This window comes from Kogia breviceps, chromosome 18, assembly GCF_026419965.1.
Source record: "Kogia breviceps isolate mKogBre1 chromosome 18, mKogBre1 haplotype 1, whole genome shotgun sequence".
Classification (NCBI taxonomy): domain Eukaryota; kingdom Metazoa; phylum Chordata; class Mammalia; order Artiodactyla; family Physeteridae; genus Kogia; species Kogia breviceps.
In genome coordinates this window covers 2,356,422-2,381,876 of record NC_081327.1, presented here as the reverse complement: position 1 = coordinate 2,381,876, position 25,455 = coordinate 2,356,422, and the positions used below count along the sequence as shown (strand labels likewise).

At 62.5% G+C, this 25,455-nt stretch overlaps 1 protein-coding gene across 4 annotated transcripts; it reads right to left on the bottom strand.

Annotated features, from left to right (window-relative positions):
• Positions 1 to 522: 522 nt before the first annotated feature.
• ZNF787 (zinc finger protein 787) lies at positions 523 to 25,035 on the bottom strand. Of its 4 annotated transcripts, XM_067020061.1 has the most exons (4): positions 10,240 to 10,327; positions 9,602 to 9,771; positions 8,892 to 8,989; positions 523 to 2,301 (listed from the first exon to the last, which is right to left on the bottom strand). In XM_067020061.1, coding segments are annotated over exons 3-4 (1,071 nt in total). In that variant the 5' UTR covers positions 8,893 to 8,989; positions 9,602 to 9,771; positions 10,240 to 10,327; the 3' UTR covers positions 523 to 1,231. The 4 variants fall into 4 exon arrangements, with proteins under 4 accessions (XP_066876162.1, XP_058900724.1, XP_066876161.1 ...); XM_059044741.2 differs by lacking the exons at positions 8,892 to 8,989; positions 9,602 to 9,771 and adding an exon at positions 24,607 to 25,035 and having other exon boundaries at positions 10,240 to 10,328; XM_067020060.1 differs by lacking the exons at positions 8,892 to 8,989; positions 9,602 to 9,771 and adding an exon at positions 23,659 to 24,366 and having other exon boundaries at positions 10,240 to 10,328.
• Between the last annotated feature and the right edge of the window lie 420 nt (positions 25,036 to 25,455).

The window sequence follows — 25,455 nt, the reverse complement described above, 5'->3', positions numbered from 1 at the left end:
GGCCAGGGACACTTCCAGCCTCCTCTGCAGTGACATGTGACCCCGCGACTGTCCCCTGCTCCCCCGATGGGATCTGAGTAGGGGGACACGGGTGCAACGTCCAGGCCAAGTCTTCCAAGAAGCTGGATGCAGGAAGGGGCTGCAGGGGCTGGGGGAGGACGCTGCCCTCCACTGCGAGGTGAGGCGCCTGCGACTCCCACCTGCACCTCCAGACGGTGGGGTTCCTTTCAAAAGCAGCAGTGGGCGGGCCTTGCTCTGTACGACCGCCCCAGCTCCTCGCAGGCCCGCCCACCCTCCAGCCCGGATACTTGACGGCCACTCCGCTGGGGCCCAGAAGCCTCTGCCGGTGACCTGGCCGGTCACGCTTCCAGGACGACCGCCCACTGTGCACCCGGGCGCGAGCGCGGGCCGAGCCGGCAGCCTCTCTCCACGGGCCTGGCCTGTGGCCAGTGCCCCCCTCAGCAGCAACGGCCCGGTGCGGAGCCCTCCGTTGACCCGAACTCAAGAACCACGCACAGCAGGGACAATTGGATAGTGCGATTTATTGCCCCCCGCTCCCCTCCGCCCGGGCATCCCCGTGCCCAGGCCCGGGATGAAACGGGAACCCATTTTCTGCGGGGTGCGCCTGGGGCAGGGGCTAGTTCCGCTCCAGCACTTCTCTGCTACCCCAGATCCAGGAGGGGGAGGAAGGACTAGGGCGAGGATAAAGGATGGGACGCGCGAAGGAGAAGAGACAAAAAATAATAGGTAGGCAGGGTCGGGAGGAGGATATGATTATAAAGAAAACTCTAAAAGGGAAAAGGACCCCTCTTTCCCTTCCCTCTCTGGGGCCCCTCCGAGTGGAAAGGTCCCAATGTTCGCCATCCTCTCAACACCCCCCGTTGGTGGGGGAAGAGAAAGAGGGAAAATGGTCTTTCGCTCGTGGGTTTTGTCGTATCTTGGTCTCTCGAGTTCTCACACAACGTCTTGATTCGGGCTCGGCCGAGAACCTGCAAGGGTCAGGCCAGGCCGAGGGCCGGGCGCTGGGAGGGGCCGGGCGGCCCGGTGAGCGTCCCCTGCGTCCCGCCCCAGGCCCGCCGCACCTCTCAGGCCGCACAGGCCGCGGGAGGGGAGCGGGTAGAGCGCGCCGCCGGTCCGGGGCAGCCCTCTGTCCGTTTCTCCCCGGGTCTCTGGGTCCTGCGCCGTCGTCCCCGCCAAGCCCGAGGGGCCCTGCCCCCCCGGGCCCCCGCCCCTACCGGCCCTCCCCGCCGCGGCACTCGCTGCACCGCCCGCCCGCCGCCTCGTCGTCGTCGTCGTCGTCCTCCCCGCCTGCCCGGTAGTAGCTCTGTCCGCAGCGGCTGCAGACGGAGGGCGCGCCCACGGCGTGGACCTTCTTGTGTCTCCGCAGCGCCGCGCCCTGCACGAAGCCCTCGCCGCACTCCACGCAGATGTGCGCGGGCTCCTCGCCCCCCGCCGCCCCGAGCCCGTCCCCGTGCTGGGCGCGCTGGTGGGCCAGGAGCCCGGCCCCGTGCCCGAAGCCCTTCCCGCACTCCACGCACACGTACGGCTTGGGGGCCGGGGCGCGCCGCGAGCGGGGTCCCGGCGCCTTGGTCCCCGTGCCCGCCATGGCTGCGGCCGCCGCGGCCCCCTCGCCCGGCGCGCCCACCACGATGATCCCCTCGCCGTCGCCCACCGGGATGGCGATCTCGCCGTCCGCCGCCGCCGCCTCCTCGGGCGCCTTGGCCCGGCGCACGCTGGCCGCCAGCACCTTGGCCGCCACGCCAGGCCCCGACAGCTCCGGGTGCAGCCGCAGGTGGCGCGCCAGGCTCTTGGGCTGGCTGAAGCCGCGGCCGCAGCGTGGGCACACGAAGGGCTTGAGGCCGCTGTGCGAGCGCCGGTGCTTAGCCAGGCTCTTGCTCTGCGTGAAGCTGCGGCCGCAGTCGGGGCAGGCGTAGGGCTTCTCGCCCGTGTGGATGCGCTGGTGCTGCATGAGGTTGGAGCTCCAGCTGAAGCGCTTGCCGCACTCGGAGCAGGCGTAGGGCTTCTCGCCCGTGTGGATGCGCCGGTGCTGCACCAGGTGCGAGCTCTGCGAGAAGGTCTTGCCGCAGTCGCTGCAGGCGTTGGGCCGCTCGCCCGTGTGCGTGCGCTGGTGCCGCGTCAGCTTGGACCAGTGGCTGAAGCTCTTGCCGCACTCGTTGCAGATGTAGGGGGCGGGCGGCCGCGGCCGGGGCGGGGGACCAGCCGGGGGCGCCGACTGGGGCGGGGACAGCTTGGATGGGGGCCAGCTGGGGACGTCATCATCATCCATGATGAGGATGTCCACTGGAAGGCAAGAGGGGAGAGGGGGGAGTCAGAGCGCCCCCGTGCGAGGGCGGCCTGGGGCCCCTCCACCTGCTGCTGTGTGCCCCCGGGGACCTCGCTCACCTGTGCGCCCTCCCAGGCTTCCCTGTAACGGGGGCGGTGGCCGAACCTCCCTCAGAGGGCGCCTGGGCCCTGCCGGTGCGGAGCCCCTCCTCACGGACCTGGCCCCGGGCAGACGTCCCTCCCATCAGTCCCCTTCCCCTCACCTCTCCTAGTGTCTGTCCTCAGGGCATCGGACACGCCCTGGCATTTTACTGAACATTCATTACCCATCCCTTAGGACTTTTCCTTCCTTCGCGGCCGGCCGTTTCCCCGCATCTAGAACAATGCCCGGGACTTAGTAGGGACGCCAGAAATGTCTGCTAAAGGAAACAACAGAAACCAACGGGGGTAAGGGATGGAGGTCTAGGAAAGGCTGCTAGTAAAGAATGCCTCCCGAAGCCCAGGCCCCAGGCTGGGGGCCAGCAGAGCACTGCCCCGCCAGACCAGAAGGCAGCCGCAGCGCGGTTTCCACCTTTGCCCGGGGACAAGGGCTTGCGGCACCCCGTGGGTGTACAAGTGGGAAATGATGGTGTCACATCTGGGCTCTCGGAAGACAATCCTGGCTGCGGGTGGAGAAGAGAGAAGGAGAAGGGGTCACCGGAGTCACCGGACTGGGTAATGGGATCACAGGCCAGCACGGGAGTCCTGATCCTCCATTAACCGGGGGTGCATCCTCCGAACACTGCAGCCTCTATTACCGACTTCCTCACCCTGGTCCCTGGGTTTGTGGGTACTGTATGACCAGTGCAAACAATAAAGGAGCGTGGCACCTTGGTCCTGGCGTCTGCAAACTGAGGACACCACCACGGGCCGTCTGCCCAACAAAGCCTCTAATACAATTGCGCCGCGCCTGGCCTGAGCGGCCGGCCTCCCGGGAGAGATGAGAGCCTGCCCCCTCCCCGCAGCCTGCCCAGCTCTACGAGACCGTTCTGTGCGCACCCTTGGTGACATCTGCCTTCCCGGTCCGGCTTGGGCCTGAGTTACAGAATGGAGGCGGGGCACGTGCTCAAGCCCAGACTCCGGCCTGGGTTCCAGCCTCGCTCCCTGGGGCACAGCCCCGCCCCCTGATCACAGCCCCGCCCGCCCGCCTCTGGCCCCGCCCCCAGGCGCACCGCGAAGGTGTCTTTCAAGGGTGAATCCCACTACAACCTACCGAACATTGTTTTCCCCCTCCCTCTCCCTCGCCTGCAAGCCCACAAGGACAGCGGCCGGATCTCTGTGTCCCAGCACCTGGCCGGGAACAAAGTGCTCCAACTGTCCCGAGACAGTGGCCCCATGCACTTAATAAGCATCCATGCGTTTAAGCCTTGTAAGGTGGGCTCCGTGGAACTCGGGTCTTTATAGGTGAGGACACCAAGGCACCAGGAAGATGAACCACCGGCCAAGGCTACACGGCCTGGGAGCAGCAAAGCAGTATCTGCACGGGCAGTCGGCCTCCCAAGACCGTCTGTACTGGAAAGGGTACTGGGATATAGAATCATATATGGAGTAGGAAGGAAAAAAATCCAGGTAGGACGTCTGGGCCGGGTGGGGGCCGCTTTTCAAGAGATGACGCAGGGCCCACTTTGGTATCAACATAAAGCAAGAAGTGGCATCGAGGGGAATCCCCGGCCGTCCAGGGGTTAGGACGCCGCGCTTTCACGGCCACGGGCCCCAGTTCGATCCCTGCTTAGGGAACTAAGATCCCGAAAGCCACCAGGCACAGCCCAAAAAAAAGAAAAAGAAATCGAGCCATAAGCACATTTTGTGTAGACATTCGAGAATAAACAACTGAACCTTGGGGAGCTGTCTGCCTCGGAGCAGTGCGTCCGGGCAGCAGGGGCGGGCCGGGCCGGGCCGGGCCGGAAAGGAGACTTGCTCTTTGCGGGACATGTGCCGCACCACCTGACGCATCGCAAGTATTCTGCACTCCTTGGATTGAAATAAACGTCTTGTTTTCAACGTTGTCAAGAAAGTTTAACAATACGCCACGTGACTCAGCGATGAAGAGTATTTACAATCACGATGACAGGATCTGAACACAGCCCATCTGAACTTGTGAAACACCTGTAACTCAATCCGGGGCCCGGGATGCGGGGGTGGGGTGGGGGGTGGCGAGGGGCCGACCACCTGTGCAGGTCCAGAAACGGGGCGGGGGGTGGAGAGAAGGCCCGAGGAGCCAGCCGGCTGGGCAGTGAGGTGCGTGCAGCGGGTGCAGGCTTTCGCCGTAGCCTTGGGCTACGTCACTCTTCTCTCCGCTGCTTCCGTTTACCCCACGCACTACTTTTCAAGCAGGTGTTAAGCTGTTAAACGGAAGAGGGTCTAATCACTTCGGAAGGCGGGGTTCTCTCTCAACCTTCGGATTCCTGGTCCCCCCCCCCCTCGAGTGGGTGCAGGAACCGGCGCTCTCCAAGCAGTGGGCGGCTCTCACACACACCAGAGTCCGAGTCTGCACCCCTCCAGGTCAGGCCGGAAGTCAGCGGCTTCCCTCTGGGCCGCCTTCCTCATGGGGGCAACTTCCCTGCCGCACAAACATCACCTTTAAAAGGATGCAAGAACTCCCGGAAAGAGGAGAGGGCGGCGACCAGCACGAAGGGCTCAATAAAAAGTACAGAAATGACGAGTGATCGCCATTCCCGGAAGGGAAGGGGAGGGGGTATCCCAGGCTCCAGGTCCCGTCATCCCACAGCAACTAACTGTCACTGTCCTCTCGCCGAAGGAGGGCTCGGCTCGAGCTCCTGCGCTCGGCCCAGGCAGGGTCCTGCCGCCCACGCAGCTTCCCGCCCCAGGGTGGCTCCTCCCAAGCAGACCTTCTGGGGAAGGGCAGGACCTGCGGCTTTACCGGATGTTAACCTTTTTCCCCTAAAACACACGACATGCAGAGAGCCCGCAAACGGAATGCAGAGCCAACCACGATCAATGCAGAAAGACAAGTGCCCCGTCTAGATACAGGTCTTGGCCACCCACCGGGAGCCCCTCCGTGCCCCCCCCAGCTCACCCCCTCTCAACCCCCAACATAACCGCCATCCTGACCTGTGCAGTAATCGTTCCCTTCCATTTCTGCACAGTTGTCAGCCAAGTGCAACATCCCAGACACTATAGTTTGGTCCGTTACGTTTCACTTCAGTATGTCTTTAAGTCTCCTGTAAGACACGACTTCCTCCATCTCTTGCTTTTCCTTCCGATTTTCCGTTTGAAGAGCCGGAGCCCTACGGCCGGCTGGACCCTTGCTGACTGCGGGCACCTAGTCCCCTGCATCCGCTGCCAGTTAGCAGCTGGCTCACCCAGCCCCACCAGCCCCTGAAGTCATTCTGGAGGTGCAATCCTGTTCCTTCACGGAAGGCGCCCCGTATCTCGTGTTTCTCTTCTTGTGATATCAAGGGCCACCGATGCTCAACGCTTAGGTCTGCTGATTCATCGAGGGGTGCAGAATGGGGCTGTCCTGTGGTTTCTCCTGCGTTTAGGAGCTGGAATAGTTTTTGGAGACTCTACATCATCTGCTGGTTGGTAGCCAGTGGTAAATTTCACGTGGTTGCGGCAGGATGAATCTCATTTCCCCTTACCTGCCCGGTTTTCCAGGTTACGAACTGACGGTAACCACGTAATCTTTCCTTTCTTAACACCATTGGGAGATCACGGATTTAAATATATCTGGTGGGCTGCACCGCCTGCCATCTTCAGCGCGTGGGAGCCTCCAGTGAGCTCCGAGCCCTTTGGACGGGACCCAGGTGGTCTTTGACAGATTCTCTGCCATCCGGCCTAACAAGGGGCTACAGGTTCATCCATACTTCCCACCCCAAACCTGCAACCGGCCGTTTCTCCAAGGGACTCTGGTTTCTTTTGGTGGGAAACAATTTCGAAACCAAAATGTGGAAATGATCTTTGCTTTTTTTAAAAGATAAAATTCCTGTGACTTCTAACTGATACTTCCCACACAAATTCAGGCCAAAAGGCTTTTATGTGGTCTTTTCTAGGACATCTGCATCTCTGCTCCTCACTGGGGGAGGAGAGGACTTGACTAGCCCATAATTGCTTATGTGCTGAACCCACATCACACAGCTTCAAGGTAAGCATTCTAACTTGGTTAGAATCACCACCACCACTGCCAAGTACCATTCCTGAGAAATCAGGTGAACTATTCCTGTTCCCCTCACTGATTTCTCAGCCAGACCTCCACCGCCTGAGCCCTCGGGGGGCCTGCCCTGGCTCACCGCCCCTATCTCGTCACGGTGGCTGTCCAAGGCTCACTTGCCCGCAGATTCCTCGGGAAGGCCCCACGAGAACCCTATTCGCTCAGCTCCTGCTTGTTGAGGTCAATTGCACCCTTCAAACGTGGAAGTCAGTTTTCCTGAATATGATCCTTGGCTCTACCTTTTCTTCCCCTGAGAATCATAAATATTCCTCCATTTTCTCCTGGCATAAAGCATTGCTGACAAAGTCTGACAGCAATCCCATCTACTTTGCCTTGTAAGTCATTTGCTCTTTTTGCCTAGATGCCCCGAAGGATTTGCTTCTTCCTTTAAAGCCCAGGGACTTGAATAGAATATGTCTTGTTCATGCGGGTTGATATTCTCAGATCTGTGATTTGCTCCTTCAATACCTAACTTTTACATTTCAGGAATGTTTTCTGGACTCGTAGTTTTTACCATTATCTTCCTCTGGATTTCTTCTTCAAAGGGCTTTCTTTACCTAACTTCAGTACCTGTTTTTTTTTTTCCTCTGCCTTAATCTTTACTCATTTCTTTTTGATTTTAACGTGTCCCTCTTTTTCACCTAGGGAACAATGTTATTTTTATTCAGTCTCAGATTCCTCCTACTTCATTTTGAAATTAATTTGACTCTATTTCTAATTCTCTGCTGAGTTCTGCTCCCTGGGCTGAGGCGTTCTGATCTTGTACTTCAGGGGCCGTCATCTCCCGGCCACTCTGAACAACCCTGACCCGTCTGCAGGTGCATCTCTGGCCACCCCCCGGTCTGTGGAGGTACTATTTGCCCCTCTTCTGTTTTATTCTAACAGCTCCCCGGGGGCGGGAGGAAGAGGACCGACCTCAGCACTCCTCGACACCCCCCAGGCTCGCTCATCTCTGTGGCCAGTCTCTCCCTCAACTTCTGGGAGGCTGCTCTCTGGACAGCGTCTCTGGCTCCTCACGGTTCCCTCTTCGGAGCGCAGGGTTGCCTGCTCTGCGGCCACCCCTGATTTTATCTGGACCTTCCCTTCTCCCTTGTGGCCAATGACAGGGGGCCCACTCGATCCTGAACCCCCTTCCTGGCGGGCTCTGCCCAGGCAGGGCACTTTACCTGGGTAAGGGAAGCCAGGGGCCCCAGCGGCCCCGCGCTCCCCGCTCCTGGTCTGGACAGAACCCCTCCAGCTTCAGTTGCTGGCTGCAGTGGGACCACCCCAAAGTCCTCCAGCGAACCCCCGAGGGCTACCTGGGGCGTCCTCCCCTCCCACCCCTGCTAACACCACACTGGCCTGGCTGCTGGCTTGTCCCCATCCAGCTGTATTCTGGGGCTTTGCACCTAAGGTGTGCTGCCAGTGTGACCAGGGAACATGGGTTTTGCCCACAGGCAGTTGCTGTGTTTTTACGTGGCTCTGCTGTCATCCGGCTCAGACGTGGCATTTGCAATGAACTCTGCGGGGTGGATCTGGAGGGCACTGAGACGTGAGAGGCGGGCTTGACAGCGGGAGGCCGGGACCCTGTCCCTGCTGGGTGATTTCCAACACACCAGCTGAAGACTCTTTCCCGGCTCAGGACTGGGATGTCTCTTTATTATTCATTTTCGGATGGCTTCTCTTTCTGAACACCCTGTAGCTAAGGCCCCAGGCCGAGCCCGGACAGCCCTCGCACCTGCAGGCGGTGGGCCGGGGTCGGTGCGCCAGTGGGGCGGCGCACCAGACTCGGGCTGCAGCCTAGGACAGTCCAGGCCCCCAGTCCCCTTCGGCCGGCTGCCAGCTGCCTCACCCTGGGCGGTGGCCTGGCCTCTCTCTGCCCAGCGCCCGCCGATCAGCCCCCCGAGCTCGAAGGGTGTGAGGGTTCCACGGGAGGGCCTGCCCGAGGTGGCTGGCCTCGAGCTCGGGGCGTACAGGAAGCGCTCACAGCCCCGCTCACGGACCCCTCGTCCCGACCCAGCAGGGAAAGAGCCTACGGGGGCTACCGCCCGTCCAAGCCTGCTGTTCCTGCGTCCAGACAGCAGCCGGGGGGGGGGGGGGGGCGGGCGGTCTCAGGGCAGGGGTCCAGCACTGTCCCATCACAGGAGGCAGGACCCAGCAGGGCAGGCCAGAACCAGGGGGCGCACGGCAGCTTGGAAGCATCCCGGCCACACGGCTTCCAGGCTGGGCGGAGGGGCGTCACGCGGGTGGGGGCCCCGCACGGGGAGGGGCCGGAGCAGACTTGCAGCAGACTCCGGTGGGGGGTTGGGTCGGGGCCGGCAGGCCGGACAAAGGGGATATGAGAAGCCGCTCGCGCTTTGTGGAGGTTTCCTCAAGGGAACGAGCTAGTGGACGGAGCGTAAGATTAAAACCACCTTACTTCAAGGCAAACATGCATTTTGGAGACAGCTGGGGGCACCTCCACACACTGGGCAACGCTGCGTCAGATGAGGTGAGCGTTTGTTATTGCTGGAGAATCTGTAGGTGAAATGATACAATATCTGGGGGTTTCTTTAGAATTCCCCAGAAGAAACAGCAGGCACAGCCGGGGAGAAGACCGCGAGGTGCTGCTCACCGCTAAGGCTACGCAGTGGGAAGTGCAGCCACCACGCCACCTAGGCGTGACATTCCCGGCATGAAGCAGACTGTACAATTAATTTTAAAAAGGCTAAAAGACGGGGAGACGAGGAAGGGGCAGGCCCGGCAGCATGAAACGGGGAAGGATGGGCCGTGCGCCCTCCTGCTGGGTGGTGGAGGGTCTGCGCCCCATGCGCCACGTGCCCCGAAATCTGTTTCCTCCCGTGTAACCGCGGCTGCCCGGAGCCAGCCCGAGGAGCTTCCCTCACCCCCTCGGCGGATCTTAGAACCAGATCGGGCGAAGGGGCCCGAGTGCTCTGTGCAATCTATCCGCAGCCCGCCCAGGCCCTCGTAACCTCTCTTGCACGACTAGGACACGCGGCCCACAAAGCCGGAAACGCCCCCCCTCTGGCCCCTCACAGCAAGAAACGCTGGCTGACCCCGTCCCCACCGCACGAGGACGTGGTGCCCGCACGAAGACGCATCAAAAGCAGCGTGAAGAAGAGCTCATACTTTATTTCTCAGGTGCCCTGCGTGAAACCCCCTGGAAACGGGCAGCACATCTTCACCAGAGGGCAAGGGGTGAGGCCGTGAAGGGGCCAGCGGGGCCAGGTGGGGTCTCAGCAAGCAAGGCCTAGTCCCCGAGGGCTCAAAGATGAGTTTTATTCAACCCAAATAACGCTCTGTCAAACAAAACATGTGGCCAATATTTTACACAGTGACAGAAAAAACCCCAGAAAGATACCAGCCCCACAGCATCCCAGACACCCAGCTGTCCTCCAGGAGGGTCACTGGCCCTGCTCCGCGAGCCTGCCGCTCCCCACACATCACAGTCTGTCCCCAGCCCTCCGCGTCCCGGCCCACTGGTGCGTGGGCCTGCCACCCTGGTCTAAAGACCGTCCCGCCCGGGAGGACCGAGGGGCCACCTGGAAATGCTGCCGAGCGCCCAGCGAGGGGAGGGGGCAGCCCCAGGGGCTCCCAGCTGGGAGGGAACTCGGAGACCCCACACAGGCCCGGGGGGCGGCCTGGCTGAGCCCCCGGAGGAAGGATGGTGAGCCCCGAGCCACGGGAGGGGAAGGGGAGACAGAGGGAGCGAGGGTCCCGGGAAGGGTGAGGGACCAGCTGGGAAGAAGTCCCCAAGGCCGCCTCACCTGGGTTCTCATGGCTGGCCATCTGCTGGTCCTCAGAATCCAAGGGCCCCGGAGACCACGCCTCTTCCCGCAGCTCCATGTCTGGGTCCCTGTTAGAAGGAGACGAGACGGAGGACAGAGTTTATAGCACGCCAGACTGGACGGAGGGCCCCCGGGTGGGGGGACAGGTGCTACGTGGGCTCCGAGCGCCCGGCTCAGGCCCGGCAGACAGGAGGTGCGTGGCGGCGGGGACCTAAGGGCCAAGGGAGAGATGGCCCTCTGCTCCCCCACTGGACAGGGGGCCGGCCCGAGGCCACACGCAAGCCGGGTGAGGAGGAAGTGCTCCGGCTGCGGCCACCTGGCCGGGGCTACCATCCCAGCTCCACCGCTGGCCAGCTGGGGCCGGGGCAAGAGACCTCCTCCAGCCCCCCGCTCGGTTTCCTCACCAGGAAGATGGAGGACGGCCCGACACACGGGCTGTGAAGTCTACCCGAGACAAGTACAGACGGAGCTCTCACCCCAAGCGGGGGAACCCTAAGTCCACTGCAGGCCAGGGCCATCCCACCAATCAAGGCCAGAAGGGCTCCCCTGCCAGGCCCGTCCTAAGGCCTCTCCCTGGACCAGGATGAGGCAAAGCCTACTGAGACGTGACAGTGTGTGACGGGGAGACACGTGACGTGGGCACGGAGCGTCTGAGCAGCTCAGTCTGAGGCCTGCTTCCAGGCACGGGCCAGCCAAGCAAGCCTCCACACCAGGCCTGGACACAGCAATGACGGACCCTCCAGGGACCTGCACGCGAGGAGCGCCGGCCGCTCTGGTCCCAGCCCCTGGCTGCCCCTCGCCCCAACCCTGGACCTTTCTTATGAACGGCATCACACAGCACGTGGCCTCTGGCGCCCGGCTTCTCTCGCCGCGTGGCACGCTCTCAAGGCTCACCCACAGAGCAGCGTGTCAACATTTCCTTCCTTTTCGCGGCTGGGTAATGCTCCCCGGCAGGGACAGGCGACGTGTTGCTTGTTTCTCCGTTCTTTGGGTGACAGACGGAGCCTGGGTGTTTCCCCTTTGGCTACAGTGAGCGCAGCTGCTGTGGACGCTGGCGTGCGCGTCCCTCCCATGCGTGTCTGGCCTCCAGAGCCCACAGTTCCACTCCCCGCCGCTGCCCGGGGCGACGCCGTGTGGCAGCGCCCGGCCCTTGGGGCGCACAGCTCAGCCTTCCTCCCAGTCCCGCTCTGGCCCCTGCAGGGTGGGCAGGGCAGGAGCTGCCAGGCCTGGGCTCCAGGCTGCGCAGAGCTGCCGAGCCGGCAGGGGTCTGCGGCGTCTTGGCCTCAGTGTGCAGGGCAGGGAGGTGTGGGCAGGCACCCAGCCCCGGGCAGTGGAGCCTGGTACTGGGACCATGGCATTCCAGTCCCCTCTGGGCCCTGCTCCCTGCTGTGACATCCCTCCCCAGCAGGACGCTGGCAGGAGGGCAGGACTTCTGACAAGAAGGGGCACACCGACTGGGAGCCGGGGCGGCGCCTCGGTTCCTCCTCCCGTGTTCCGGCCCCTTCAGGTGCAAACCAAGGCCCGTCTGTCTGCATGCACGCAGCTCGGAGAACCTCTCCCCGCACAGTCCTCTGTCCCCCGTTCCAGTGCGGGAACTGGCATCTGGGAACGGGGCCATCCAGCCCCAAGCATCACACACGCCGGCACAACAATCCTGACCCATTTCTCTTGAATGCCCCCAGTAACAAGGGGCTCACCCCCATGCAGGCTGTGAAAGCAGCCCGTTCCGTGGCCCGCCCCTCAGTAACCTCTGCTGGCATCTGCCGGGAGCTCAAAGAACCGGCCTGTTTAAACGGCCTGTTTAGTTAAGGAATAAACGCGCATGCGCGGCTGTGCCGATCAGCTCGCTCACAAGCCCGCAGGCACTGTTCTCCACGGCTGATGCAACCCTCTGGGCAGGTGTGACCTCACCCCCAGCTGTGAGGACACCGAGGCAGGGGCGGCAGGGCCCGGACGGACGTGAAGGCAGACCGTCCCGGCTCCAAGCCTGTGCCCAGAGCCAGCGGAGCTGCCGCTCAGGGTCTGGGCCTGGCCCTCCCGAGCGCTCACTCACGGCGTCCTGAGCCCAGGAGACGGGCAGTAACCGGAGAGGCGAGGCCCGCCGCGGAGCTCGCGGGCTAGCAGGGAAGGCGGGCCCAGGTCCCACAGTCGGACGCAGCCCTCCGTTAACCTGCGCCCACGTGCCCCACGTGACCACCCCCCCCCCAGGTCAGGGCACAGAGGTGGAGGCGCCCAGGAGCAGAGGAGGGACACGGGCCGCGTGGCTCATCGCTCCGCCGTCCTGACGTTCAACAAATGGGCACGAGGACTCTAAGAGCAGGGGCGCAGTCCAAGGGCAAGAGCAGCCCGGAGGCCAGGAAGGAAGACGCCCCGCAGAGAGGCCTGTCGGGGCCTGGGCCACCTCTGGGCGGGGCTGCCCAAGCACCCCCTGGACCCGGCAGTGAGCAGACCATCGAGACACGAAGAGGGGGACACCCAGCAGGCACGCGAGAATTGCCGAAATCTGATGGGAAGGTGGGAGCCTGAACCAGGCAGCTCACGGGAATGGAGCCAGTGGCGGGAGGTGAGGCCGGTGTTAAGGCGGACAAGCTCGGGCTGGTGGCCACGGCGGGGGCCGGGCGGCCCTGTCAGGAGGCCCAGGGCCCTGGAGGCGCCTGTGGGAGTGAGCATGCCGAGTGGGGACGGACAGGAGGGGGTCCCCAAGAAAACGCACAGAGGATTCCCGGAGCCGGTTCTCGCGCCCTGCACATCATCACAACCCCTGCCTGCGGCACGGCCCTCGGCACAGCCCCAGCCTCTCCCTCTGCCCAGATCCACCCCACGGTGGCGGGGAGGCGTCGCGTCGCTGACAAAACCAAGGCAGCTTCCCGCCACTGCCACGCCACCGTATCAGGCCCAACTGCATCTGGGCCTGACGAGAAGATACGGCGGGAGTGTTAGCGGCTCCACAGGCTGGGGGTGTGCTGTGCGCATCTCCCGAGACGCTGATGTAATTAACCCTCTCCTCCCCACCTGTCCCGGGCACCCCCTCCCCCACTGGAGGACGCTGTGGGAAACAGGCTGCGGGCCCTGCTTCATGGGGCGGTCCCTGCCAGTCCAGGAGACAGAAAACCAAGGAGCACAGGAAAGAAAAGGTGATTTCAGACAATGCAAGTGCCTCGACACACACAGAGGGGCTGGGAGGGGCCGTTCCCCAGGGAGGGGGCCCCAGGAGCAGGCCTGAGCAAGCAGCGTGGAGGGAGAGGGATGCAGGAAGCAGGGACAGTGGTGCAAAGGCCCGGGGGCAGCGAGCAGGCTGCGAGGCAGGGCGGGCAGATTCTCCTACAGGGCCTGGAAGGCCAGGCGGAGGCCTGGGGAACCGTGTGAAATGCAGGGTCTCTCCAAGGCGGGGCACCATGACGACACCTGTTTCACAGATGGGGAGACCGCGGCTCACGGACGCAGCGCGGCCAGATCCCGGGTCCCTTGCAGCAATAGCTGGGAGCACCTGGACAGCAGCCAGGAGTTACTCAGCGCTGGTGGTGCGGGACTCAGGGCTGCGACGACTCCCAGGACTCTGGCAGCCGGGGGACAAGGGAGGATGCTGCCCTGCCTCCCTCCACCCGGGCCCACGGCCTCGCTGCAGGCCACGGGGCGGGGGACGTAGCCGGCCTGCAGGGCCCTGCCGAGACCCTCCGGGGGCCCCACGACAGCGCCAGGCACAGACATGTGCTGCCAATGGGTGGGTGACAGCCCGATGAACAGAGCAGAGGCTCAAGGGACGGAACGCAGTGCACCCCAAATCCGACGCCCACGACCAACCCCCTTCTAGGACCCACTGCAGGAAGTGGTGAGACCCACACCAGAAGGACAGACCGGCCCTCGGACCCATCGGGCCCCTGCCCCTAGCGGGCCAAGAGCCAGGTGACGAGGGCCCAGTCAGGTGACGCCGCTGAGGAGCTCACGGCCCCTGCCGGGGGAAGCCCACTTCATGAGCTAATCTGCGGGGAAAACCCAAACCTCGGAAGCTGCTTCCTGCAGGGTTTGCCACAGCAAGATTTAGAACAGGGTAAGAACCGGAAAGAACCCGCCAGCCCCGTGGTGGGAGAAAGTGTAATAAGTAGATCACAGGCCACGGGAAGCGGGTCTACATGTCACAGCCTCTGAGACAACGCTGTGAAGTGGCCGCCCCGCCCCCGCCCCCCCAGCCAATAACAGGAAGAGCCATCTTAACATTTTCTTCTCCTTTACCTTCATCTTCTCAATTTTTTTTTACATTAATGGATGGTTTCTCGTGTTAACAAGGGGAAAAGACTAAAAGTCGGCTTTTTTCTGATGGCCACAAGGACTATGTATCTCAACAGGGAAATCGGGGGGTGTCGGGGATAGAGAACCGCCCGGGCCCTCAGGTCGCCGCCGTGAAGAGAGCCTGGCAGGCCCTGATAACGGTGACGACACTGTGTGACCCCAGGGACACTCCTAGGGTTACGCAGGGCAGTGCTGCGCATGACAGCCAGCCAGCGGTGGGTGGCAACCCCGAGGGCCGGGGGAGCGGCTCCGGCTCCGGGGTGTGATGCGAACGGTCTGGGCCGAGATAAGCGGCTGCCAGCCTGGGGGTGGGGCGGGGTGGGAGGGACACTGGCACAGGGTTTTCTGGAGCGATGAAAATGTTCTGGAATCAGACAGTGGTGATGGTTGCACAACTCTGTGAGTACATTAAAAACCACTAAATCGTACACTTTACGAGGGCGAACTTTCCAATATGTGACTTATATCTCAATTAAAAAGTAAAAAGACCCAAGAATTCGTACGGGGCCCTCTGATTCAAACCCCGGCAACAACAGAAACACGTAAGAGAAAGAAAAGGAAGAGAGGCCAAGGGCTCGGGGGCTGAGGAGGTGGGATGGACTCTGGGTTGACACTTGTTTCGTTTGCCAGGCGGTTATCATGTGCTGCCACTGGAACAATCGCGTCTAAGTCAATAAAGCAGGGACTTCCCGGCCTCGAGCGTCCACCTCAGGCCAGCTTCCTGCAGTGACAAGGGAACCCACAGGCTCTGGGCGAAGCGGCGGAGGACAGGGAGGTGTCGGGCGGCCAGCCCCGCACCAGAGATTTCCCTGCACGCAGAGGTGCTTTCTGAGCACCGGGAGCCACGCTGCCCAGAACAAGACAGCGAGGGAACCAACACGCCGATTTCCACGGTGGGAGAGCCAGCAGGACAGTGAGGCTGGGCATGGGGGGAGGGGCTGCTCCTGAACCAGGACGTGACACGCAGAACTTCCACCCTGACAGGCTGCTTTGCCACACTGGTGACCCGAGTTCAGGGCAGTCGGAAAACAGCAGGAGCAAGAAGGACGCTCTGAACCCACCTTCTCCCCCAAAAGCAGGAGGCATGTGAAAGTGCCCTCCCGGCACCAGGAAGAACAAAGATCCCGAGTGAGATCTGCTAAAATGACCTTCCTCCCTGCGTCCTCCCGGGTCCCGCGGTTACTCCCCACCCCGGCACCTGCTCGCCCTGATGTATAAGAAGCACTCCGGCGATTTTCTCCTGAGGGCTCCCAAGCTCACGGAAATAAAATGTGTATGCTTTTCTCCTGTGAACCCGCCTTAGTCAGTTGCAAGCCCTAGGAGGGCAGAGGAAAATCCTACACCCCCTACAGACTGCAAAAGGCCCCTCCATGGGCCAGACTGGAGCCAAGACGGGACGTAAGGGAGGATCCGTACACAATGACCCTCCTGGAAGCTGCCCTCCAACAAAGAACGGTTCTCACGGGGTTTAAATGGTCACATGTTAACTGGTATGTAGGTGTCAACATAAACCCTCAACACGGCCTCTTGGTCTGTAAGCCCTCAAACGTTTACTCTCCGGCTCCTTACGGAGAGTTCGCCCACCCAGACGCCAAGGAACGAGGGATGCCAGGATTTAGGGGAAAGCGTCCCAGGCCAAGCAGACACACGGGAAAGGCCTGGCGGGGACAGGATAGGCGGGCCTGAGGGAGGCTGAGCCTGGGATGGCAGAATGGAGGGCAGGAAGGGGCAAGGGGGGTGCCTGCAGGGGCCACAGCAGGGCCGCCGGTGGAGAGGGAGCCCCGCAAGTGGGAGTCAATACTCTGCGGTCGCCGCCCTGAGATACTGCTAATCTTATCTCGGGATCTGTGTTTTGCACAGAAAGTCCTACAGGGCCTGGGCAGGAGCCAGGCCTGCACCACTGAGAGCAACCCTGTGCCTGCGGGAGCGCGACACGGAATACCAAATTAAAAACACCCCGACAGGCTGAGAGACCTCGGAAAAGGGAAAAGCTTTCTTCTTGCTTTTTGCCCAAGGGGCTCACCTCCTCGTTTCATGCAAGGCCCTGAAAACGACAGAGCCAGCCCTGCCTGGGGTAGCAGATGAGGCACTAGAGGCAGAGGGCCCAGAGCAGGGCCGCGCAGGCCCAGCCACGAGTCTGCGTGGTGCTCCAGACACGGCAGGAAGCCCTGATTGGGCAGAACTACGAGGCCCTAGAAAGACGCAGCTCCTCTCGCTGACTTCTGGGGGGTCGGCAGGGGCTCCCACTGGCGCTGCTGGTCAGGGGTGCCTGGCGCACGGCACACCTGGGGACTCGGGGACAGTCCGCTCTGCATTTCGGTTTCAGCCCTGAGCAGAGGGAGGTTACACCACCCGCCAGGGAGACTGGAAACCCGCCACGGGGTGAGAGCACCCCGGCATCTCCTCTTTTTCCGCGGAAAAGGCCCCGGCGGCGGCGCTGCCCTGGCTCCTGGCACGGAGGCTGCAGCCTGGTGCCTCGGCCACTCCACTCCGTGACACTGCGCATGCGGCTCAGCCTCTCTGGGCCTCGGCTTCCGCCCCCGTACAACAGGGACCAGCAGGGACCCCTCGAGCTGAGTGAGAGAGGATCAGGAAGCACGTGCTGGGGGACCACCCGCAATCCTGGTGAAGAGCCGGGGGTGTTCGCTAAACCATCACACCCAGGTCCCTCCTTCCCCCGTCCCGCCAGTCACCCATGCACCCAAGCAGCTGTTGGGGCCTCTTGTCCTGATCCGGGGTGCTTGGGGTCCTGCCCCAGGACCTCAGAGGGGAGCGGGGGAAGCTGCAGCCCCTTCCCGTCCAGAGCTGAGGGCCTCGGGCAGCCCCTAAGCCAGCTGCTGTCGGGACCCGGGCGGCTCTCTGGGGGAGAAGGGGCAATTCCCGCAGCCAGCCTGACTGTGGACTCTGATGGCTCCGGAGGCCGAAAGCAGTGGGTCCTACCCTCCTCCGGCCCCCCAAACGCTCAACAGTACTGGCCCAGCCTCACCCTGCTCGGACCCCTCCTCCGCAGAGACGAAGACACGCCCCCGCCGGGGCCTTGAGCGACTCAATGAGCTCGAGAGCTGACGAGGCCCCGCTGGCTACTAAGTGCAAGACAAATTACCGTTGTGATTGTTATTAGATCCCGCCCACCTCCTCTGGAGGCCTGCGCACCAATTACCCCGCTCTGTCTCCTGCCGCCCACCTCACTTCGTCCTCCTCCCCCAGCTCTGCGCGCTGGCGCCCTGCCCCCCCCTCCGCCCCAGACCCTCCCGAGGGCCCACTCACTTCGCCCCTCGCCCCGCGCCTCTCTCTCCTCTCCGGCTGCTGGCTGCTTTCCCTCCACTGTCGGGGCTACGCTGTGACCCCCGCCTCCTCCCCAGCCAGCCTCCAACCGCCACTCCCACAACCTTCCGGTCACCAAATCCAGTGGCTACTTCTCAGCCTTGACCCCGGGGACAGCAGGCGGCACCATCGTGTGCACACACGCTCCCTCCCTTCCCGGAGCTCCTGGGGGCGCCCCGCCGCTGGTCACAGCCCTCCCCGCTCCCCCTCACCACCCTCCTCTCCCAGGGGCCCGCACTCCTGCCCGACACCCCTCCACAGTCCATTCCCCACGCCATGGCCCAATTCATCTTTTCAAGGCACTCAGTTCAAATAAGCAACTGAAACCGGGCAAAGGATCAGGAGAGAGGTTTCTGCACAGACAGCGCGCTGTTAAGTCCATGAAAAGATGCTCAGCACCATCAGCCCTCGGGGAAACGCTCATCAAAACCACACGGAGACCCCACCGTACACCCACGGGGACGGACATAAGACAAACAGAAAACGCAAGTGTTGGCGAGGGTGTGGAGAAGTTGGAACCCTCGTGCACTGCTGCTTAGACTGTGAAATGGTGCAGCTACTGTGGAAAAGAGATTAGCAGCTCCTCAAAAGGTTAAACACAGAATGACAGTGTAATCCAGCAACTCCACTTCTGGCCACGCGCCCAAGAGAAACGAAAACACGTCCGCCCCAAAGCTTATACACACGTGTTCACAGAAGCATAAATCACAACAGCCAGAAAGTGGAGACAACCCAAACCCCCATCACCGCGTGAATGGACGCACAAACACGGTCCCTCTGTCGCTGGAGTATCACTCAGCCAGGAAAAGGAAGCATCGACCGGTGCCGCGTCACAGGCGGACCTCGGCAGACGCAGAGCACGTGGTGTGTGACTCCGCTCACGGGAAAAGTCCAGGACGGGCAAATCCAGTCAGAACACAGACCAGTGGTTCTCAGAGGCTCCAGGCCGGGGGGCGGGAGTGGGTACGCAGCCTTTTCGGGGGTGACGAGAAAGTCCTAAACTCAGCGTGGTGACGGCTGCACATCCCTGTGAATACGTTAACTGTATACTTTAAGTAAGTGAACTGTACAACGTGGGAATTACAGCACAATGAAATTGGTACTTTTTTTTTTAAGGTACCTCAGTTCACGTCACTCCCCTGCCTGAACCACCTCCAACTTGTGGCCGCTGCACTCAGTCCAAAATCCAGACTCCTCCGCAGGTCCCGCAGGGCCCTGTCGGCCCCAGTCACCCTTGCAAGCTCACTTCCTCCTCCGGCCCCTCACTCCCACCTCCCGCCCAGGCCTCCTCTTTCCCTCGCGAGAAGCCAAGAGCCCAGAGCGGGCCCAGTCCTCCACCTGCCTGGCCCCTTCTCACCTTTCAAGAGTCTGCTCAAATGTCAAATCCCTAGCCCAACAAGCCCCGCCCACATCCCAGCGCAGGGCCTACTTCCCACCGCCTCCCACACCGTGTTCCCGTTCGGGATGGCCCTCCTCACCTCCCGCACCCGCTCCTGTGCGTGCCAGCTCCCTGCAGGTGAGCGGGCTGGAGCGCTCAGCCCGCTGACTCAACAGGGCCGCGTCTTCAGCCCTCCCTGGATGGCAGGTGCCCCCCAGTACCCCCAGGGCTGCAGGCACACCCCTCCCTCTCCCATCCAGCTCCTTCCTCACTTCCTTTTCTGTGGGCATCTTCACCCCTCACTCCAGGCCTGAAGACCCAGTCTGTTCCCTCCTCTGCATCTGCCTGGGCCACCCGGGCCCCCAAGGTGGTCCGGGGGCCCTCCCCACATCAGACCTGTGGTTTGAATGTTGGGGGAATGTCTCTGTGATGCCATCAGGATCTCGTACCCCGTTTTTGGTGGCAACTGTCCAAGTTTTCCTCCATGGATTGACCATTTAGATGTTTTCTGTCTGGTCTGGGGCCAGCTGGGCAGACCACTCTTCCCTACAAGGATTCCAGCGTGCTTAGACACACAGGGTTGAGCGAGGCCCTTAGGCTCCCGCTCCAGTTTCCTTCCGTCTCTCTGCTTCCTCCTCCTTCCCTTCAATTAGGCTGCCCCCTGGTAAGTCTATTACACTGCTTTATTTCCCCCACCTGGCCTCTCTCAGGTCCTTTGAAGCCTCCCCAGGGGGCCCAGCAGGGCCGGGCGGGCTCAGAAAAGAGGGAGCTCAGGGTAGACACGCATAGCCCCAGTCACCACTCCCCACCTGCTCCACGACACAAGTTTCTGGAACTCCTAGAACCCTGACCTACTGTTACAGCCACAGGCCCACCCAGGAGTAGAGGGGAGCACTGCAGCCTCTGCCCTGTCCCAGCCGCTGTCCACCACCCAGTGTTTCTAGAGCTTCCGAAATATTTGTGACCACTCCTGATTCTTAAATGTTGGTGAGTAACTGAAAATTGTTTAAACAAACAAAATACTCTTCAGGACAGAAACCAAAACCCAAAACCAGAACTGCACCTACGGGGCACCTCATGCTCTGTCACCCCTCAATCCGGCCAGCGGGCCAGACTCCCCATCCTCCGGGTGCGCGTGGACTCTCCCCACGCGAGAGACTCATCCTCTCGCCCCAAGGTGGCGCTTCCTTCCACCTTGCCCACCCGCCTTCCTCCTGTAGATCTGCTACCAGAGCCCAGCAAAAACAGCACCTCCCCCGGAAATCCTTCCCAGACTTCTCCCTTCCCTCAGCTCAACCGTCCCCTCTTATCAAATAAGACCAGCTCGCAGGACTTCCCTGGTGGCGCAGTGGTTAAGAATCCGCCTGCCAGTGCAGGGGACACAGGTTTGAGCCCTGGTCCGGGAAGATCCCACATGCCGCGGAGCAACTAAGCCTCTGCGAGACAACTACTGAGCCCGCAAGCCACAACTACTGAGCCCACGTGGCACAACTACTGAAGCCCGTGTGCCTAGAGCCTGCGCTCTGCAACAAGAGAAGCCCGCGCACCACAACAAGGAGTAACCTCCGCTCACCGCAACTAGAGAAGGCCCGTGCGCAGCAACAAAGACCCAATGCAGCCAAAAATAAATAATTAATTTTAAAAAAAAAGGCTAGCTCACATTCATCAAGCACAGCCTCCACACTGCAGACGGCGCACAGAGTGCAGCAGGAACATAACCTTGATCCCCACACCACCAAGAGACAAGAGGCCGTCCTCTCTGGGCAGGAGGGCAGGCTGCCAGGGTCGGGATCGGCCTCACCACCCACCAGCCTAGGGCAAGTGCTTCATCCCGTGCCTCCTCTTCACGAGACGAGTCGCTCCACAAGGAGCCAGGCGCCCAGTACCGACTAGTAAGTGTGAACCAGGAGCCTAAAGCCCAGTTCAGACAAGTTCACTGGCTGACCCAACGCCACAGAGCCACAGGACAGAAGGGCCAAGATGAAACCAGTGGGCCAGACTCCAAGGCACTTCTTCCCCTTCTACCCAGGACAGGGGCACCTGCTCCCCTTATTTCCACGATTACAGACACAGCCTATGTCCCTGGGAAGATCTCCCCGGCTTACTCACCCCTGCATATCCCCCACGCAGCCCCAGGGGACTGTGACCTCCCGGCAGACCCCGCACACAGAGCCCCAGGGAGCCACAACTTTCTGGCCGGCCTGACCCTGAGCCTCAAGGCTGGCGCCACGTCTGATGCCTCTCTGGGTCCCCAGCAACATTCATCACCAGGTTGCCCACACGAGACTCCCCATTCGGCATGCGAGATGCCAGAGTTCTGCAAGCCCAGAGACCAGGGAGACAGAGCCAGGGAAAGCCCGCCCCCCGAGCCGCTCGCCCCAAGCTCTGCTGGCTGGCCGCGCAGTGGGGTGAGGCAACGGCTCTCTCTGCTCCTACGACAGGGCTGCTGACCCTGCCAGCGTGACAACCGAACCCCCCCGCCAACTCCCTCATCGGCCTCCGAGGTTAGCGAGGCCTCCTGACACCTGCATCGCAGCACGCACTGCCCGTGTCCTCACCACCTGTGAGAGGCACGCCTGAAACGAGGGGCTGGGTCTCAGAGTCCCCTGAGCCAGCAGCCCCGCCTGTACGAATCTTCACGATAGGTGCCCCACTGGAAGGGGATCCCCAAGTCCCCAAACCAACTAATGACCCCTAAGAGACCTCCTTCAGAACAGCCTTTGTGTCCCCCAGGCCCCAAGCCTGGCCAAATGAAAGAAGCTGACGCAGGCGGCGGCATCATGGGAAAGGGCCAGGCTCTGCATTCACACGGACCCATGCTCCGGTGCTGCTGTGGCGCCTGGGGCTCAGTCCCCCCGAGTGGGGTGACCGCCCCATCCCAGGGCCTCCGAGGGCTCAGGACAGTGAGTACCGGGCACAGGGCCAGCCGCCCGCCTAGGGCTCAGCCAGAGTGTCGTCAGAGCTGCAGTCTGTCTCCACCAGGAGGCCAGGGCCAGAGCTGAGTCCCTGGAGGCAGTGCCCGGCACGTGCCTCGGCAGGCAGGAGACCTCAGGCAGCACTGCGGGACAGCCAGCCAGGGTTAGGGAGCTATGGGCGGCATCTGAGCACAGGTGCCCCGAGAGCTGTGTGCCCAGGAGGGACCACCAAAGAGCACAGGGCAGCCAGGCAGTCGCTGGAGGCTGTGGAGCAAGATTACCTCTGCCTGCCCAGAACTCGCCATCCTCCTCCCCAGAGTCCCAGAGTCCTCTTGGCCAATTCCTCTGTCTTTCAAGACTCGGAACACGCCATCTCCCCAGACATCCTTCCCTGACCAGAATGCCCTCCCTCTGGGTTCCTCTAGCTCCTAGGGCTATCCTGGCAAACTCTGGAGCCTTGGGTTTCCATGCACGAGCCTCCCGCCCCCGGGGCTCTGAGCTGCTCCAGGACAGGAAGTGCTGCCCAGCCGCGTGGCCCTCCTCTCCCACCCCACCGCAGAGCACTGCACCAGGACCACCGCTGTGTCCAATGGCCCAGCACAGGGCGAGGCCTGGGCAGCAGCTTTGATGGACCAGGCTTATCCAGCGAACCGGTCGACTGTGCTCTCCATCTTAAGGGACTGAGGAGGAAAGTGAGCCTGGGAAAGGGGAAATGGCATGTCCAAGGTCACAGGGCTGGAAGAGAAGGAGCCCGAGCCTGGCCTAGGAATGCCTGGCCCCAGAGGCCTGTCCACACGCTTTACACCCACTTCTATGAGATCTGCTTTGGCCCTAAAAGGAAAGCATTAAGAACCTTCCTGCCAAGATCAATACTATTATCATCCCTGTTTTACTCAAGTAGAAACTGAGAAATTACTTGTGCATTAAGGTCACAAAGGTGATGAACAGTGAAGCTGAGACTTGAACCCAGGTCAGTCTGACCCCAGCGCCCTGGGCTAACACACTGCAGTGCTGCTCCTGGGCCGGGCATGGTGCCAAACCCTCCCTGTTCTCCAGCTCTGCTGGGTGGTGGTCAGACCTGGGTGACTTCCAGGAGGAAAAGGGCTAATACAAGAGATAACATTAGAAGGAATCTGATCTCAATGTTCTCTGTGCCTGAGGCAGGAGGACCAAAGGAGACTGCAGCAGAGACAGGTAGGTGAATGCCAGCTACATTTAGCCAAAGAGGCTTACAGTCTTAGAGAGGAGATAAGCCAGGATCAACAGCAACTGTGCTTCCCCAGAGGCGAGGCCAGACCCAGCTCCTAGCTGGATCCTCGGCATTGCCCAATGCAGGGCCGGGCACCAGGAACCACACGGAAAACCCAAACCAAGTCAGTCCTTTCCTAAAACGCTGACTGCCCCTCTGGATTGGGCTGGGTGGAGTGTCTTCCCCGGCTCCCTCGGCCCCCTGGATGAGGACGGGGGTGGAGAGGGGAGGAGAGGGGCACGGACCTCCGTCCAGGTCTCTCTACCCGCTCCCTCAGGGACCTTGTTCATCTCCCTGTCCTTGGTGCCAAGCATCGGTAACGGCTCTGGAACAGCCTCTGTCCACACTCGCCGTGGCTCACTTTTCCGACTGATCACGCCATCTCAAGCTTGCCCGACCCCGCGGGACCGAGGGACACTCATTTCCACGAACTGGGGTGCCCCCCTTTATGGCCGAGACTGGGAGCTGGGGTTCAGGGCGCGGTTCGGCGCGCGGGAGGCTTCGGGATGGCCATCGGGCCCGGCCACCGTCCTTGCCCTGCTCCGCGGGCCACGCGGTGCCTGACCTTGGCCCATCACTTCCCCTCTGGCGCACGCGCTTCCTGCCCGCCGCCCGCGCAGGGGCGAATGAATGAGCCTCCCGCAGGCCGGAACGCCCGTAATTATCGGCCGGATCAAAGGCCGCACGCAGCCCGCCCGGGGCGACAACGGGACCGGGTTCCTTTGAAAGAGGGAAGGAACGGGGTCAGGCCGGGGGCCACGACGGGCCCCTCGGGGCCGCCGTTTCCGGTCAGGCAGGCTGGGCCCGCGCGGCCTCCTCCCCCACCGGGGCCTCAACTTCCCCCGGGAGTCGCCACCGTTTCCGGCCACGACCGGCTGGGGAGGATAGAGAGGACGCGTTCTCCCGAGCCTCCGGCCCGGCGCGCGCTCCCGCCTAGGGCGCGCTCCCGGGAACGGCGCACGCGCACTCCCCAGGCGCGTTCCCCGCAGCCCCTCCCGGTGCCCCCGCCCCGCCCGGCGTCACCGGCCGCGCGCCCACTCACGCCCCCCCAGCGGCGCGCACGCGCACTCGCCCGCCCAGTCGCGCTCGCCTCCCGCCTCCCCGCCCGCCCCCCCGGCCGCAGCCCGGCGCCCTGAGGCGCGCGCCCACCCGACCCCAGGCGCATGCCCCCCGCCCCCGCGCCCTCCCCTCACCTCCTCGGTCCCGGGGCCGCCGCGCCGCACTCCTCCTCCTCTCTCCTCCCTCGCGGATGGTGGCAGCGGCGGCAGCGGCGACTCAGACCCTGGGGTCAGGGGGACGGGCGCCCAGGCCGGAAGTGACCTTCCTGGCCGCTTCCGCCCGCGCCGCTCCCCCCTCCCCTTCCCACCCCACCTCCAGCCTCCACCCCGTCCTCGCCGCTCTAGGAAGGCGAGCCCGGCGACCCCCTAGCTGCCGCCCCCCCCAGCTCTATGGTGCGGAGCGGGCGCCCCAGGGAGCCACTTCCGGATGCGTCTAGGACAAGGATCCTCCGTACGCGCTCTATGGCGCCGCGCTCTGAGGGGCTTCGGGCCCCGCCCCCTTCCAGGACAGGAGGCCCGGGCTCAGCCCGTTAGGCGGGGACTTCCGGGTGTCTAGGGAGGTGCCCCCCGCCCCCACGCCGGGCTCTCGCGCCTGCGCATTCGGCTCCCGGCGCTAGCCCTGGACGGTAGGCATCGGGGAGGACTGCAGCTTGGGCGGCTCATGCCACCCCTGGTCCTCCTGTCGTCTCTATCGTTGTAACCCCTTCCCTGCCGACGCCGCTCTCAGAGGCTGGAGCCCGCGTTCCCGGAGGAGTCCCTCGTCTGCCACCCTGGTCCTCTCCTTACTGGACTGAGCGCTTCAGGTGCCACCCGGCGTCGACGTCCATCTCTTGAGCCTGTGTCCTCCTTTCTAAAGTAACATTGCGCGGCTGCCTCCAAGGGCTTTTAGATACATTAAGTCCTATTGAGTACCCAGTCCTGTTTTTCAGATACGACGAACAGAGAGATCAAGGCCTTTGGCGAAAGTCACACAACCGAGAATGC

Coding starts and splice junctions, on each gene's coding strand:
- ZNF787 (XM_059044741.2), bottom strand. CDS start 10,318: ATGGAGCTGCGGGAAGAGGCGTGGTCTCCGGGGCCCTTGGATTCTGAG. Junction 2,302..10,239: donor GGCCAGCCATGAGAACCCAG/GTGAGGCGGCCT, acceptor CTTGCCTTCCAG/TGGACATCCTCATCATGGAT.